The sequence below is a fragment of the Alligator sinensis genome, unplaced genomic scaffold (genome assembly GCF_000455745.1).
Source record: "Alligator sinensis unplaced genomic scaffold, ASM45574v1 scaffold73_1, whole genome shotgun sequence".
NCBI lineage: Eukaryota > Metazoa > Chordata > Crocodylia > Alligatoridae > Alligator > Alligator sinensis.
The window spans coordinates 3,048,004-3,066,215 of NW_005841838.1; the positions used below are offsets into that span (position 1 = coordinate 3,048,004).

At 38.2% G+C, this 18,212-nt stretch overlaps 1 protein-coding gene across 1 annotated transcript in view; it reads right to left on the reverse strand.

Moving 5' to 3' along the window:
• Window positions 1–18,212, reverse strand: part of GRIN2A (glutamate ionotropic receptor NMDA type subunit 2A) — a 375,390-nt gene that overhangs the window by 356,690 nt on the left and 488 nt on the right. The window contains exon 2 of the mRNA XM_006015496.2: window positions 16,676–17,098. Coding sequence (XP_006015558.2) covers window positions 16,676–17,080 — 405 coding nt within the window. The 5' untranslated portion in view covers window positions 17,081–17,098. The remainder of the gene's footprint in view (window positions 1–16,675; window positions 17,099–18,212) is intronic.

Below are 18,212 nucleotides of genomic sequence, written 5' to 3' on the forward strand. Positions count from 1 at the left end.
CAGCATACAGCAGAGGGCAACGAAAATGGTTAGGGCTCTGGGGCACATGACTTTTGAGTAGAGGCTTGGGGATCTGGGCCTATTCAGTCAGCACAAAAGAAAAGTGAGAGTGGATTTAATAGCAGCTTTCAAGTACCTGAAGGGTGGTTCCAAAGGGGATGTTTTCTCAGCAGTGGCAGATAAGAGAACAAGGAGCAATGGTCTCAAGTTGCAGTAAGGGAAGTTTAGGTTAGATATTAGGAAGAACTTTCTCACAAGGAGGGTAGTAAATCACTGGAAGAGGTTCCTGAGACAGGTTGTGGAATCTCCGTCCTTGGAGGTTTTTAAACTTCAAGAGACATCCTAGACAAAGCCTTGTCTGGGATGATACAGTTGGAGATGGTTCTATGTAGAGCAGGGGGTTGGACTAGATGACCTCTTGAGTTCCCTTCTACCCCTCATTTTATGTGTTTCTATGATATGTGGAAAATTATAACAAATGTATACATTTTCCATATATAAAATCAAATTATTGGGGGCTGTCTTATAATCAGAGTCATATTCTATTTGAGTAAATACAGTACATCCTATTTAGTTATGAAGATGTATATCTTCCCTGCCTTCTGACTAACTTTAAACAAATATGGCTAACTACTTTTCCACATTCTCAGGCAGCAAACCTTTAAAAAACGACTTGAAAATTGTGGAACAAAAAATCATCTATAGACTGTATTGTGTTACATATGGTTTAAACAGGGACTAGGGATTCTTATCCCATTACTTGGATTAGCATTTGTGACACCTATGGGTTTACTGCATCTTTTCCTCTCCCAGCACTGCTCCCTCCCTTCTGCTTTTTTATTCAAATTTATCTATACTCCTTATACACAGCTTTGTTCACATCCTTTCATTGTATCTGATTAAGTGAGCTTCATCCCTCAACATTTGGTGCTATACACACATAGACACATTAGTCAATGAAGTGTAAATCTAATCTGCCTTCTACTGGATTTAAACTAACTTATCTTACTATGTCTTTCTAGCCTCTGTACCAGAATAGCCAGAATTTTTAAATGTTATTGCCTTAGCAGAGTTCTATAGTTTCTGTTAGACCAAATCTTAAAGTCCCTACTCAGGTAAGTCTCCCTGAAATTACTTTGACACTTGGCTCACTATAAATAAAGAAGAAAATGGTTAAATTGGTTAGATATACAAAGTCATCAATTTATTGCAACAAATAACAAATCAGAGGTAATTTACATTTCTAATACCTCTTATCCAGATGGGATATGATATATGTTGCAAACTATACAAGGGAACACCATGCATCGCTGAAATGCAGCCACCTGTGATTGAACACCAGAGCTATGTAACAGCACTTAATGGAGCTGAATACTCAGCTGAAACTTCAAGAGAATCTAGGAAGACAAAAAATGTAATTACTCAGACTGAAGTTTGGCCAGGGCAACAAGGTTAGCACACCTTATGTAGTAAAACTGCTCAGAGACCTTTATGAGACTTAAAAATAGTGCTGCATTGTCACTGAAAGACAGCAAACCTAGTACCACGATGGTGCTTAACATGCTGGCACATTATTTAAAGTGACTTTCTTTTATGTAAGGGCAAGGCCTTAACTCTAAGAATCTATAATCACAATCCCTTCTACCCAAAGATCTTGAAATGGCTGTATTACAGAAAGCAGCCTCAGTAGTGGTTAAAACATGATTTACCAAAGCCCCAAACTAAATCCACTACTGGAAAACCCAACAAAAGATTATTTTGCTTTTTCTTTATTCTTGCTCATATAGGATCTCAGGAAAAATGCTTAAACAGTGATTGAAATATTATATTGAGTGTCAGTTAACACTTATTTTGAACCCTACTCTGCTACATTTTAATCTTCCAAGGAAACTATACAGGAACAGGATTTGTTGCCCTTTTTGTTACTTAATAAATGAACTAATAACTTCAGTATTTGGGGACTCCTCCTTCTTCCATGCCAAATGTGAATATTAAGTAGAATTCACATATTAATGAATGGAGCAGCTGTAAACTTAATTCCACACCTTAAAAAAACTCTCCTCCACTTCTGAAGTACTGTTCCAAACCTTTTAAGCATCTATTTTTATTTTTTAACATATTCTAGTTCATTAGCGTTAGCTTCGGCATCAGCCCTTCAGCTTCATTTTATATTCTCAGAAATGGTCCATTACCACCAGAAATTCTCAGCTGACATAGGCTACAACAACATGGAAGCAAATTAATCCTCCTTTGGTTTACTGGGTTGAAAAGATAAGGGAGATCACATGCACTCTGGAGGATCTTCAAATGGTTATGAAAAAAAGAGACAGACAGGGACACTACCAGATAAGCATGTCTGGTAGACACTACAAACTCACTTTTTTACTTTCTATTTTAAGTAATAAAATTTCACACAAACCTGTGTCCTTCTGACCTAAAAAAAACCCCATATTATAGCTACAAAAAATAATAGATCTTAACTGAAGTCTTCCCATTCTCCAAACGCTGGAGATTTGCTTATGCAGTGAGGTAAGCAAGTTAATATTATGTTGCTCGCATAATCTTTTTTTTAGTTCACTATTCATAATTGGTTCATAAGCTCTAGGTAAGATAAACTGTTGCCATGTAGGGAATCGATTATATAAAGTGCCAGTGAGCTTCTGACCTGTGGTGATGTCTTATAAATGTAAAGACCCAGCCTGGATTTCCAGGCAAGACATGAAATAGATTGAGAAGGTGACCAACTATTTAATACTCAAAATAGCAATTTCTTTGTGTATGTTTCCCTTAAGAATCTTTTCTGTCCTTCTAATCCTCAGAAGCCTTAATGAGTATTCAAGACATAAATCAATATAACTTATGGAATTCCTGATTTTTGAATTAGTCCCAGAAAAAGACAGGCATCCTAAAAACACTTTCAGATATCAGTTCCTGGATACCAACATACACCTCTATACAAACTAATTACAATGGAAAATGTTTTAAAATTAAGACACTAAGCACTCTGCAAGAGAGAATGAGAAGTGTAGCAGAAGGAAAGTCTACATCATTCCTATAAATAGGATAAAGTTGTTAAAAAAACGTATCTTCTACCACAGGTGATATTTGCATAGCATAAGATGTCCAGCATCTTATTAGTGCTGGACAGATAAGATGGCAGAAATTAATGAAAGCTCCCCAGAGGTAACAAAGGAAAGTATCTAAAGTTTCAAAAGAGCCTCAAGCTAATGCCATTTTTATTAACTATGGCAAAAGAAAACTGAAAGAAAAAATATAATGGGAGCATCAAAATAACATTAGAAAAGAAAAGAGATACAGCCTTCAGCTAGTCAGATGCCAGAGGCTCATCAACAGTTACCACTCCATACATCATCCAGATTTAAATGACAAGATTATGACAGCAGGAAAAACTCCTGTAAGGAAGCTGTTCAAAAGTGACCTTGTTCCTCACTGATATCACTTCAAAAGAGAAGAGAAGAGCTCCCAAAAATGTCAAGACCAGGAGTACAGAAAAGCTATAGAGATTTTCAGTGCTGGAGGCTTGAATAAAAATGCATAGGATTGCTTGACATTTGCTCCTGTCTAAGGTTTACCATCCTATCAATTCTCCACCAAATTTACCTTCACTTGTTTTAACTCACTGCCCTCTCTCTATTCCTACAATCTTTGGCTCAGTCTTGACAACTCTATCAATTCCTGTGATCCCAGAGAATCCTTTTCTGGGAACAATGCTTTGGGAGCCAATAGTTCAGGTAGTGAAAAGACACCCAGAGCCAACTTATTAAATCATCCAGGCAATAGAAAATTGCTCGTATGCCCCTCCAAGATGTTTACAGAAATGCAATGAAACCGCATATAGAAGGATGCTGACTAGGTCTTGAGAAAGGAGGGGAAAAGGACTGGGGTTTCTGGGGAAATTAGATCAGGGCCAAGTGTGGAGTAGAAAGAGCAGTAAGGTAGAATGAAAATGGGGGGAAATTCTGGAAGCTAGTGTTTTGTGGAAAGGGATCTGTTTTTAGAGGTGGATGGATAGAAAGGACTGACTTGGCTAACTGTAGCTTTTAATAGTTTCTGTATTGAATTACACCACCACCCAGGCAGCTTTAACCTCCTGGGTCAGTGAGTCTTAAACATGTTATGAATCAGAACTTTTCATCTGTACAATGGAAATTATTGTATATTGTATTTTCTCTCACTTTTTTATACCAGGTCAATGCCATATTACATAGTTTGAACTTGTTACAAATTCATGTACACTAGACATTTCTCAGGTCATCCATAAGACCCACACTTAGAAATAAGCTTAGGTCCAGCTTTGGGAATGTTTCCATCACTCTGTAGGTAACAGTTGTGTCTGTACAAAATACAGATGGAGACAAAAATAGTGTAGCAACCTAGAATAGCAGGCTTGCTTCTTTCTTCCAAAGATGAAGATGGCTATCCAGAGAAACAGAAAGGCAGTATAAAACCTACTTGTCCTAAGAACTTCTAACCTGGAAACCAGACAGACCTTCCAAGACTGTTCCATCTGTTGCCATATGATGAAGTTACAACTCCCATATCTTCCCAGTTAAGTACTTCACCCAGTTCAGATTCTTCTGCCAACACAATTTACCCAGAACTCTTAATTAGCTTCATACACAAAAGTAACATGTAATTTGTTTAGTAATTATATGTTTCTGCAACTGCTAAAAGTAAGTCATTACAATAAAGTTGTGCACTTAGAACAGATTACCTTAATTCTATTTTCTGTTTATCCAATTATAACTGTCATTCTTAATTGTATTGTAAATTGTGTGGAGCTGGAAGGTAGCTATAAAATCCTTGCTCTTTTGGATTTCATAGTGGTTTTACATATGCACAGAGTTCCCACAGGACACAAAATCAATGTAGTGAAAATGAAGTATTCTTATTAATTCTAGTCATGTAGAGAAGCAAGCTGGCAAATGCAAATGGTCAAAACTTGATATTAACAAACCAAATAAAATGCATAAAGTCTTGAAGCTTGAAAAAAATGAAGAATAAAAAATCTTTTGGAAGATTCTCTAAAAGACACACTGTCTTCTAATGCCATTTGTATCATAGAAAGGTCAGGGTAAAAGAAAAAATAACTTCCTACCCAGCAGTCCCCTGGATGCTATGAGCGTGCACACACACACACACACACACACACACACACACACACACACACACCCTTTCTTATGATTCCTACAAGGGTAGGTAAATATGAAGATCAGTATGTACTAAATGGGATATAGTTTGGCTAGAAATCAATATGTAGTAAAACAGCCTTATAAAACACTGTTTCAACAGATCTGTGACAAAAGATAGAGACCAAAATATTTGTCTGAGAAGAGCAGGACCAAAATAAAATATTTTTCCAATAATATAATATTATTTGATGAGGAAGACCAAATATTGAAATGACAATTTTGTGGAGTTATGATCAGTCATTTCAACAAGTGAAATTCTGCTTAAATTAATGCATTTTATATTTAAATTTTAACCTGAAAATCTACCTCATTGAGTTAGGAAAATTCAATGTTATATTTGAACCTATGAAGAAATACACATGCTCCAATATGTTCTGATTAGAACACGTTGGAGCAGACTTGATTAATTGACTCTGCTGGATCATTCTAGTCAGGACCCTCCAGAGTGCTGCAGCACTCCATGTAGTCAGCGTCCTGAGTTTCAAAATGGCAGCAGGGGCACTTTAATGAAATTTCACCAAAGGAACTTCCATTAAACCACCCCTGCCTCCATTTAAAAATGTGGGATGCTGAATACATGAGACACTGCAGGTGTTTTAATTAGAGCAGCCACTCTAATTAAAATGCCCTCCCTCCCCACATCAGAGCATGTATATAGGCACCCCTACAGTCAATTCAAAACACTGGGCTACTGACTTAGTTTACTATACACGACACTGTAGAATACAACTACTATGGGAACACACCTCAAGGCTCTGAGGATGAAGAAATGTCCAAAATATTTTTTTAAAGTCATTTATCACATTAAATATTTTTTCCATAATTTTTCCTTCTGCAATGAATCCCAGAAGTTGTACATCTGGGATTTTCAAAGAGGCCTAAGGGAAGTTTGGTCCCTAACTTGTATTGTATTTTAGCAGGAACTTAGAAACTAAAATTTCTTTAAAATCAGGGGTCAGCAAACTTTTACCAATAGCAGGTCAGTTCAAGATGGCCCACCACTTGCAGTCCAACTGCAACCACTGGCATTTCCCCTGCCACTGGTTGCTATCGCCTATCACCCTGGCTTGGCAAGCCAGATAGAATCTCTTTGAGAACAAGACCTAATTGCCAGCCCCTGATTTAGACTTCCATGAAAAATTAAAAATGTTATTTTTGTCTCCCAAAAGAAAAAGAAAAAAAATGAAGAACAAAAAATATTTAAAAGAACAGAACTACTTTTGGAAACCAAAACGTATCTTTTTTTAAATATTTCAAAACAGACGAAATAAAAGCAGTATTTACATTTTACATAAAATATTTGTAACCAGCTCTATCCATGACCCTCCAAATAGTTTTACCTCATCTGCAGGCTCATGGTGATCAAAGAGTGAACGCAAAAAGTAAAGATTTTCTGCTCATAATTGCCTGTGAATTTTAATTTTTTGTTTTTCGTTTTCCAGACATGGGTCAGTATGTTAAAAATTGCCCTCTCCCTTTAACTGCCACATTTTTTTCAATACATATAGGGAAGATCCAGGGGTAAGGCACGGTGGTGCAGTTGCACCACCTGCCTTTGATTCCTGCTCCACCCAAACTTGAAAACCAACTGCCTAGGAGGGGCAATGGCATTTCTATTTAGACAGCACTGAGGAAGTCATTTGACTTTGTGACTCGTTATAATTTACCTGATTCCTGCTAATCTCTCTTCACTTAGCAAGTGTTAGCCACCCTCTCTTCTTTTTTAATGGTCTTGATGTTGTGCTATTCAAACAATCCTTTTTTCCTGCCATTTTTCTATCTGTTAGCAGTTCTTGATAATGTGTCTCTTCTATTTCACAGCCCTGCAGACTGCTTGTAGCTGTAGCTAACAACCTTAACATAGGTGTGGTAATATTAACTCAGGTGTATAAATGACTGATAGTAAAGTATTGGAGACACTGTCAAGACACTCAAGAAGACTAGATTTTGTTTTATGAATCTGAATAAGAAATGCACATTTAACTACAATGACTATAGGACTAATGATGCAATATCTTTTGCCCGGTTTCTGTTTTTAAATTTAATATGTACTCTAGCAAATTAGTGCATATTCCAATAAAGTGATATTTAATTATTCTTTGATCTTAAACTGAATACTGTAGTGCTAGGTCCTTATCATATTAGTAAAGCTTCTAGCTTCCTTCTAAATGGAAATGTGTTAAACTGTAGGTGATGTGCCATAATCTGCATAAACCCCCCACTTTTCAAAATCCTAGATCCACTAATGAACTCATACATTGGAAGTATCAATCATTTTTGCAGTTAAGCAGGGTTTTTTGTTTCATTTTCTTTAAATAAATGGCTACTTCAATCTATGCGCGAAGCAATAGGCCTTACTCAGCACCCCAGAGGAAAAAAAAAATGTTAGCTAGGACTTTTGGAAGAATATATTTTTGTTATTCCAAATGTCTAGTCAAGTACTCTTACATAGAGTTAATCTTACTACACTTGGCAACCTTGGAGTCTCTAGTTGCATAATCTAGATTCTTACTTAGACGAGTGTCTCCCCACAACAAAAGGTTTGCTCCCTTTCACCTGCTTGTTGCATCTTCCATTTCTTACCTCACCTGTCAAGTCCCAGGGTGCCTATACACGGGCAGGGGGGTGCTCCGACATGCTGGAATTCCAGCGCAACGCAGCAGGCTGGATTCATGGAGTCTGCCGGAGAGTGGCAATTACTACACTCCAGCAGCCTCCAAAGTCTCATGTATCAGAGTCCCCACACTTCAAAACAGTGGTGGGAGTGCTTTATATAAAGCTTGTTGAACGAGCTTTAGATAAAGTGCCCCGACCACCATTTTGAAGAACAGGGACACTGATACATGAGATGCTGCGGGTGCTTTAATTAGAGCAGCTCTCAGAGCTGCTTTAATTAAAGCGCCCTCCCCTCGCCCCCTGAGCACATGTATAAATGCCCCCAGATTCCAGGTTTATAAGAAGATGCATGTGAATTTACATAAGAAAGCAATAAATAATATTTTATATTGGGATTTTTGAGAGGCTGCCAGGTTTGTAAGTATTTCTGAGGACAAGAAATATCCAATTAAGTTTTCCTCTCTCAACGTTAGAATTTGCTTCATTCTGCATTTCAGAAGTAGGATGCTGTTAGTGCAATTTCAGGTCTCCAAAGAGAATTAAGACATTTTAATTTTTATAACACATCAACCGTATCTGATTTATGCACTTCAAAACCTTCAGGCACAGATTTTTCCCTCTAAGAACAATAATATAAATAATCAATGATGCTGTTCCATGGTTTTTTTAAGTGAAGAACTCAAGAAAATATCCCAAGGACTTATATAAACAACAGTGTGACAGATGGCTTGTAAACAATCCAGGCTGGGCTTCCTCTGATAAAATCCACAGAACTTGGTCGCTTTGGGGGATGTGGGAGAAGCAGACACATACGACAACAGAAAGCTGGCCCAGATGGCCAAAGATTTTAAACTGCAAGATTTGTAATACGGAAACAGTGATCAATTAAGTCTTCAAGGATTCTAGTTTTCTTGAAGATGGCTGCCTCAGTGGAAGTACAACTAGAATCAGAAGTGCCCCCCTTTCAAGCCAGCCCAAATCCAACCTTTACACAACAAGCAGGTAACAAAAAAAAACTAACAACAAGACATCTCTAAAGCAAAACTTCTTTGTTCAATAAGCTTGGTCATCTGAGAAACAAAACTTAAAAAAAAGAAAAAAAGCTATTAAACTGTCCAGTCAAATTAAAGTAAACGTGTTCATGTGTGGTGACTGGATGAGAAACTGGAAAATGAAAACGTGTTTGACAGGTACAATATGGATCTCCTTCTGTTCTGTTCGCTGTGTTCATTTGTGATGCTGGATGTTCTGCAGGTACAAGGTAACTGTGGAAAAGTGGGCTTTTGTGCTCCAGACTAATTCTTGTTAAACATAAGATCAAGGTGGTTTCCTTTGAGAAGCATTTGAAAAGAAAGACTTCAAAGTCATCACCAGAAATATTTGCAAGCAAAAGATTAAATGCCAAGCAAAAGGTTTGGAATTCTACTTTAAGAGCACAGAATTTCATCGAGTCTGAACAACTTGGATAGCTTCGGGTCCTTTGTACTTCTAGACACATGCAACAGCAATTGTAAAACAGTTTATAAAGTGTTATGGTTGAACAAATAGCTGCAAGAAAAGGCACGTTGAAATGAATGAAACTGGCATTTTGTAAGGTGAAATTACATTTCTGCTACTCTGAATGACAAGGACCATACTTTGGCACAGTTTTCCATTCATGTAAGTAAATGCAGATTGCAGGATCATTCCCCCTAGGCTCCAAAGTAGTCCCGATCAAAAGCAGGTTGAAATTACTGAGGACCATGTAAAACCCCACAAATGTTACATCAGTTTAGAACATGATAGTACACATAAATAATCCTTACACAGGAGCATGATCTCACACAATGATTCCCAAACATTTGGAAGATGAGTATTCACTCCATTCGCTAAAACAATTGTGCCTTCCTTCAAGTCCATCCTGTCAGCAAGGCAGCTCACAAGTTTGCACTGCCACCTTTCTGCAGCACCCTGAGTAATCCTGGCTGTCCTCTCATGCTCTGGGCGAAGTTAACCTTCTACCTTACTCAGATAATTGAGAGAAGGCCTGTTGCTGGGATAATGTGCACAAGCAATATTTTAACTGCCTCAGAAAAAGATGTGGCCAAATCTCAGAATGAGCCAACTTAAAATGAACACTGGAGAATAACATACATATCCCACAAATATAGCACTCCCCCCTAGTTCTGTTATGTTGTTTAGTGTACTCAATTCTGGCTTTAGGAAAACCTGAATTTACCTTTTTAATGTAAAAAACAGGAGGAACCATATAAACCAATATGCAGTGTCCTAGTTAATTCAGTCTTACAAAACACTGTCTCCAGCTGAATAATATCAGAAAAAAATTGTATTAACTCACCCTGTTCATCTAAAATGCAGGGTTTAAAGCATAATTGGATCCATTTATCGTATTTACTTGCATAGAAGACAACCCTGATGATAAGATGACCCCTAATAGTTAGACTGTATGTATGGAGATTTTATAAATGTGTTATACTTTTCCAGGTATAGAATCTCATTTTGGAGGTTTCCCTTGAATTTTCCTCCTTCCCACTAGTACAGCAGGGAAAATAAATTGGAGGGGGGTGGGGCAGGTAGCCCTTTGCTCTCTGCTTCACCCCACTGATTTCCTCTGGCAGCCCTTTAGTCTTCTCCTTACGATCAGACCCTGCTCTCCCTAAGCAGATGGAAGTAAGGAGCAAATTTGGAAAAAAAAACCTTGAAATTAAACAAAGGATTAAAGGTGATGGTGACAGGTGCATAAGCGCACAGGCTCATGGGAACATGGGGACATGGATTCGTGGTACAGTCTTTGTAAGGGAACTAAGAATTTTGTAACTGTAAAAGTGTGTTTTGTGGTCTGCCAAGTGAGCCACAGTGGTCACAAGACAGGCTGGTAGAGGTATAGTTATATATATACAGAGACAGAGACAGTGAGACAGAGAGAGAGAAAAAATTATATTTTTTGCAAAAAAATTGTGATAGTTTCCCATCAGCATTTTTGGCACATAGGGAGGATGTTGGAGCTTCCTCCAGCATCTCCAAGTGCTGGCTTGGTATTGCAGTATCTCCAGGCTGGTGCCCATTCTCCTCTCGGAGAGCATTTGCTGCTTTTGGCAGTGATTTAATGATAGACAATGTATTTAGAGAGATATCCTTGTATGAGATTATAAAACAAGGGACTTTTTTTCTCTGTGCTAATGGAGGGGGCGGCGCACCTTGTCTTGGATTCAAGTAAATACAGTAATGATAATATTATGCACAGACAAATAAATACTACAAGCTCAATTCTGCAAATCTTTGCTCATGCATATAATCCTTATGCACATGAATATGCCAATTGATTTTGTGGGAATATTCAAGTTAATAGAGAAGTTTGTGGGATGGATCCAGTTAAGTGAAGGTTTTTTTTTTGAGGGATGGGGTTCTTTGGGGGGGGGGGGGGGGGGGGGTTGCACAGTTCAAAATAAATCAGGTTTTATGAAAACTAAGATTCTCACAGTAGTATTATCCAACAGTGTTAATTATCTAGGTTTCTCTGTGTAGCTGCTGGTATAATTTTTAAGTAATTCTAGAAAAAATAATATATGTCCATTTGCCCATGTAGCAAGAGAAAGCAACTGAAAATATTACTTGTGTGAACTGTGACCAAGTGAGAGATGCTATAGGATCCTTTTCTATTTTTTTAATTGAGCCATTTATCAGTTATATTAACATAGAGGTTATTTTTGCATTATTTGTCTAACTAGGCTCTTAGTTTTGGATTAAACCTGTGTAAAGAAAAACATTATGAATATTAGTGCTCAGGAAAATGTGTTACCCTGCTCCTTAATGTCAAGCAACATCTAAACCTGCACTGAAGTTTTAAATCTAAAATTTCCTATGAAAATATAGAACATCACATTTCAAAGCTAATGCTAATCCTGCAACAATTAATATGAGGCTATTTTACATGTATTCTGCTTCACAAGCAAAATATGTACACAGTTAAAATCCATTAAACACCCAAATCAGCTATATTTTAAATAAAACATACTATATATTCATTGTAAAAAACTTTAAAGCATAGAATGAAATATAATTAACAATTACATGATAACATTATATAAATGTAATAAAACCCATATAGCTTTTAATCACTTTCTTTCATTTCAAGTTTAGTTGTGAACACCAAATATTTTGGCAAATTGCAATTACACAAGTATGTAGGGGAATTTTATTACACTGAGGATAAGATCCTGCAGCCAATATGAATATAGATGGAAGGTTTGCAAGGTACTGAGAAAAACACACAAGTAACTAATATATGAAGTAAAATTAAGGGAATGACCAATATAAACGTTTGCAAATACAGACAAGCAATATATTGACACATCTCAAAAAACATAGCAAAATAATAGATAACATTTTAAAATCACTCAGAATATATTAATATTTTCACATCCTCAATCACCACCACATTAGGAATATAAGGAAATAGGAAAGTGATTTTAGTAATGTGTAATAGATTTCCACACAACTAGTGTAAGACAAACATCAGACTTATTGATATATTTATATGAGTGTAATAAGCATATTTTGCCATTAATATTTGAACATAATGCATAATGCATAATTTTCTTTTTGTGGGGCAGATGTTTTTGGCTCAACAATCCCAGAGTTGTTTCAAGAAGTACAGCTTCTTATTAACCCCCGGAGAATGCCCTACTTATTCTGTAATTTAATTATACAAGAGAGCTGTCAGTAATCCCAATATAGCAAATCTGCCTTAAAGTTTTTATGACTATTATAAAAGTTTCTAATCAGGAGGACCAAAAATGTTTGCCTTGATTTCATTAGAATGATGGGAATACATTTGAGTAATTCTAAGTGCTCCTTCATGTGCTTATAATTTACAAGGTTTGTTAATTGTGCAGGTAGGGGCTCCATAAAGTATTTTATTAAACTGAAAACCTGAAACAAATGTGACCATGGTATTTTATTTCAGAAAGTTGTTATAAATACTATGTAGCAATTACATGTGGGCAAAATAAGATTTAAAAGATTCAAAGCAAGCAAACAAACAAACAAACAGCTCAACAGTTTTGAGTCAGTAATTTGCCCCTGAGTCTGAGATTCAACTTGAGGTCTCCAGAGAGTTCAATACAAGAAAAGCAGTCATCCAGCATGTGCTCTCCAAGGTCCACAGCACCACTGGTATACAGCTGGCTGTCCTGGATGCCCCAGCCATGCCTTAGCATCTGTCTTGGCACAGTGGATCCCACCTTACTGGAACCTTTTAAGCTAGCTGTTAGGGGCAGCATAGGAGCCCAGAACCAGCCTGGAGATGACATGGAGATCCTGGTAGAGACAGCAATGAGCTGACCAGGGTTAGGTTGATCTAAATGCCTAATCATGCACCCACTGTTGTCAGCTGAATGCGGAGTGCATAGGACTGTCCAAATAAGACTTCTACTGTACATCTGGCAATGAGATAGATACTATATATCCTTGTGCAGTGGAAAGGGTGGTGTCTACTGTACCTTGGTGGTCAGTTTGTTGACTTGAATTCTGACACCTGATGTTATATGGAAGAATGTTAGCTAGGTCTGGCTATCACACAAGTAGCTTCAATGCTATTCTGATAATTGCCGAAGTATGATGAAGATGTCAACTAGACCACTGCAGTGGGACATGACATTCACCAAACGAGTAATAGAAAACAAGCCCCAAACTATGCAGCCTTTAGGTTCTAGTTCTCTATGTATTTACAGCACTGCAAATACTGCACAATAGATGACATCCATGTTGGGCTCAGTGCTTTAGAAGTCACAAGACAGACTGCTGTTGTGCAGTGTATATTTGAGGCAAAAGTTAGGTAAATTGATAGGACAGAGGCTGAGCACCACACGTTTGAACATTTGTTCATGTGGAAGAAAGTAATGATCAATAGTTTACATCAGTAATATAAAACATGGAAGAATTTTGCAAGTGATCCTTACCCATGCAAATCATCTATAGAAGCATAAAGGAGCCAGTCATTACCAAAACAAGATGTTTGCTGTTCCAAAGTCTGTCGTCTAACTAATATACTTACAACATTCAAAGTAAACACTATTTCATACAGGAATTGCTGAACAACTGAGGCTCCTTTTGTGTCATGGTGGTTTACTGGGTAACTTGGCAAAAGCACCTGACAGCTAAGAATAAGCAGTCGTCTCAGAGCAGAAGTCATATGTAGCATAATAACTGGGGGTGCAACGTGCACCATGAAAACAATTATATGATGACCCAGTCCAAACTGATACAGACAATAGCAATAAGACCACAATCTTAGAGGCAAAGCATGAACCGAGTAGTTGATGCGTCTTGCTATGGCTTCAGTACAATGGGTTTGGGTCCTGTTCTGGACTCAGGCCAAGACTGCCACAAGGCAAACCAATTCTAAATGGAGACCTGGACGTTTAGGCTAGGATATTAACAGTAGCTAAACGTGATGCTAATTACATCATTTCAATGTGTGATTAATGAGAGTAATGACACTAGCTTGATGGGTCATTCAGTTAGGGCAGACCTTTGATTTTTTTTTTTTTTTGGATTGACTTCAGCTATTCCATGACATAAGAGCACAAGCTCAGGACACAAACAAATCCAGAAGATGAAGTAACAGCCAAGGAGTATTAGGATGGGGAATAGATTTCACATATGCAGTCATGTCACAGTTCACCTACTTGAAATTTAAGACAGAGCAGTGAATTTAACTTGCAATTTACAGAAATTAATTCCCCAAAGGGTTAAGTGAATTACATATGGAAATCTCATTACCAACCAAGTGGAGCTTTGGAACAGATTCTGTACATGGCAAAAATCAATTTTAGAGTTAGGTCTTTTTTTTACTTGTACAAAGATTCTATTCAGCTGAGCTCCTTTAGGACAGTTCTACCATTTTCTCCAAAAAAAGATGGACAGAATATTTCTGCTCCTGAGCGGAAACCTTGCAAACCAAGAAAACAGGGTGCAACAGTAAGCAAACATTTTAACCATGGGAACAGAAGCACAGACACATTAATTACTACTAAAATACAAAAATGAAAGATTGGAAATTACTAAACCAAAGAGAAACACCTATTTTGTATTCTAGGTACTGCTACTTACAAGTAAAGTATATTTAAGTCATCACAATCCTGCATCAGCCACTGGAGGACTAGGGAGTTTTTTCCATCCCCATATCTATTTTTTAATGAACTTGGAGAGGCTGATAGTTTTTAAGTGCATGTGTGTGTGGTCATGTGGGTTAACATATGCAACAACATGTGCAGAAGTACTGAAAATTATGTGCATTTTATAAAGACTCCATACCCACATAAATAACTTTAAAGTATGCATTAGTAACTGTGACCTAGTCATCACATCTCTCTTTTTTATTTAAGGTGCTAACATCTATCATGATGAACTCGATGTATCAATTAGGATGTCAGGCCTTTTATAGAACATCCACTATAATTCAGCATTTATTAGCTGGACCATTATGTGAGAGCATCAGTTGTGACTAGAAAGGTCATTCAAAACACTGAGATTGAAATGACACCTTTAGTTTAACTAGATGATAAATAGTGAAGAATGCCCTTAGTCCCTGTTAATAAAAGATGGAAATGGGGATGATTCAAAGTGCAGAAGCATTCCTGATTCATTTGTCATAACCAATAAATTATGTCATCTCTCCTTCTATTTTTCAATTGTAACAGAGAATTCTTGAATACCCAATAGGATATAACCCCTATTTTAATACAAAAAAGTCATCCATGATGGAATAATAATGATTCCTCATTTTTGGGTAATATTTGTGCTTTGATAAAAAGTTTTAGGACTTGACGTGCTGAAAGATAATACGTCTCTGAAAAGCTAAGTGACTCTCCAGTCAGTAAATGCCTTGTTGAATTATTCTCGCTTCTATACATAAAGTGACAAACAAGGTTCTTTAAGAGCTCTTCCACATCAACAAGAAATTTTTACCCATCATTCTGAAAAGAAGGTGGCTGTGGCAGAGGGCTTAATCATGCAAAGTGCCAAGGTGGAGCACTGAGTACTCTGTAGGACTTTGCCTACAAGTGTCCTCAAAGTTTCAAAAAAATTAAAAATGCTGCAAGCAGGTGTGCTGCATGTAATTATCAGATTTTTGTCTGCCATTCAATTGTGGATTATGCAGAAAAACTATTTTCCTCACAAACATCATATCATATTATATCTAGAATTTATAGACAAGCCAACTGTACACCTTAACTTCATGCTGACTTTAATAGTTATAACAAAAATAAGTATCTGTTTAGTATGCAAGACTGCTGTCACCCAACACTAGGCTACAAACAGAAAAATCAAGTCTAACCTAAATGTCTGTGCTCTTAAAAAACCTCTAAGTCCTACTACTCAAATTCATTCAAGTGCAATACATGTGATCTCCTGAAGTGCTGCACTTGTTTCTGAAGTGTGCTAACAACATACAACATTTTTCTTCATGATGCAGAGTGGGGCAAAATATTTTACTGGCATAAGTAGTCTTAAAAAGCTAATTGTCATATAATCTTACGTGCAAATCACATGCAGTACCTCTAGGCTGATGAAAATTCAATTTGGCAGTAAAGCAATATTCACCAAAAATAACTTTCATTCTGGAAAAACATAAATGTTATTGACACGTTGCAGAGAAATCTTTTAGAATATACAATAATTCAGTAGGAAGCTGCTCCATATAGTTTTTGCTTTGAAACAGCACAATAAAAGCCATTAGAGGCATCTTCCTTTGAACTGTTTGCAGTGCACATGTAATGTAGGTAATATGCAGCGACATTATGTTAATGCAACAAAAGCTTCAAAACAACAACTTTTCCTACCTTGTCTGCCATTATCATGGAGGACCCACCATGAATTCCAAGAATCGGAATAAAGGTCTGAGATGAAATAAAATCCAAAATCTGGGCTATCGCCTCCTGATCAGTATCATCTCCAAAAACCACCCCATGGATCTTGGTGCCTGACATCAAGTCACAAACATGTGTTATAATGCTTTTAGGGTCAGTCTGGTTCACCAGAAGGGTCACTACATTGACATCAATGGCCAGGTCTGCTGACATTTCCCTGGTCCAGAGAGCTCGGATGTCTCTCTCCGTGATATACTTCGTCCTTCCCAGAATCACTGCAATGTTCAGGATGGGATAACTTTTCTCTGCTCCGCGAACAAGATCCAACTGCACCAGTAGAGCTTGGAGTACCAGGAGAGCATAGCCAATTTTCCCCATCTTTGCCAGGTTTATCCCCTGTAAAAGTGATCACATTGTATGATAGAGAGAAAAAAAAGCAAAGCACACTTATGTAGTCTCCTACCAGACTTTTCATGCAAAACATCTGCACAAGGCATCCTTTAAGGCCATTCCCTTAAATAGGCTGTTTACTGTAACCTTAATATTGACTTCATTTTATCCCCCCCAACCACCCTTCTCCCCCCCAAAAAATTAGCTCCGCAATGACAGCGATGACTTTTCTCCAGCAAGCTGGAAAAGTGCAGCACAAGATCTGGGGAAAGACATACTGCTTCCAATCTAGTTAACATAAGTTAAATAACAATTAGCATGGGACAGACCTGTGTTTTTCTTACACTTCACCAAAATTTACAACCCCCCCCACCGCGCACCAAAAAAAAAAGCAGGTAAGCGACTAGGAAGGAGACTCACCTTTCCTTAAAATGCTGCGCACACAGAGAAGTGTGCTGACAACCCGCACCCACACGCCCCATCTGTCTGTCTTTGTATCCCAGAATTGTGCATTTTTAGTTTCCAACCTCTCAGATGGCTGCAACTCATGAATAACGACTTCATTTCTGGAACAGGTTCAGAGACACTACCCCCCCCCCAAACTCTGCATTCAGTTTAACTCCTCCACACTGGGATCTCAGGGAACCAGGCTGTCACTGGGGTTGGAGGAAAGGTGTTCAGTGAAAGCACCTCTGCACTGAAACTGCCTTTTGTGTCCTCAGCAGCTCCTTAAGGGCTAAAGATGGGGAGGCAGGTGGGCAGGGAGGGGGAAGAACAGCAGATGATGAGAGTGAGCTGAACATCACCCCCTAAACGTGGGGGAGGGACCGGGCTCTCTCATGTCTTTTTTGGGCCCGGGGATGGCCAGCCCCTTTGCTGGCACTGCCCACACACATCATGCAGCAAACACTAGCAGCATTGCTCAGGTCTCTGCCCCTGCTCCTGCTACCCACCAGGTCTGCATCGTCCCTCGGGATCTGGCCCCTCGTCTGCCGCTGGCTACCAGCCAGCCCCGGCTCCGGCTCCGGCTCCGGCCCGGGGGTGGGAAGCAACACGGGGCTTTCCGCAGGGGGCGAGCTGCCCGGTGCTTGCTAAGCCCTGGCGCTGCGCGCCAGCTCCC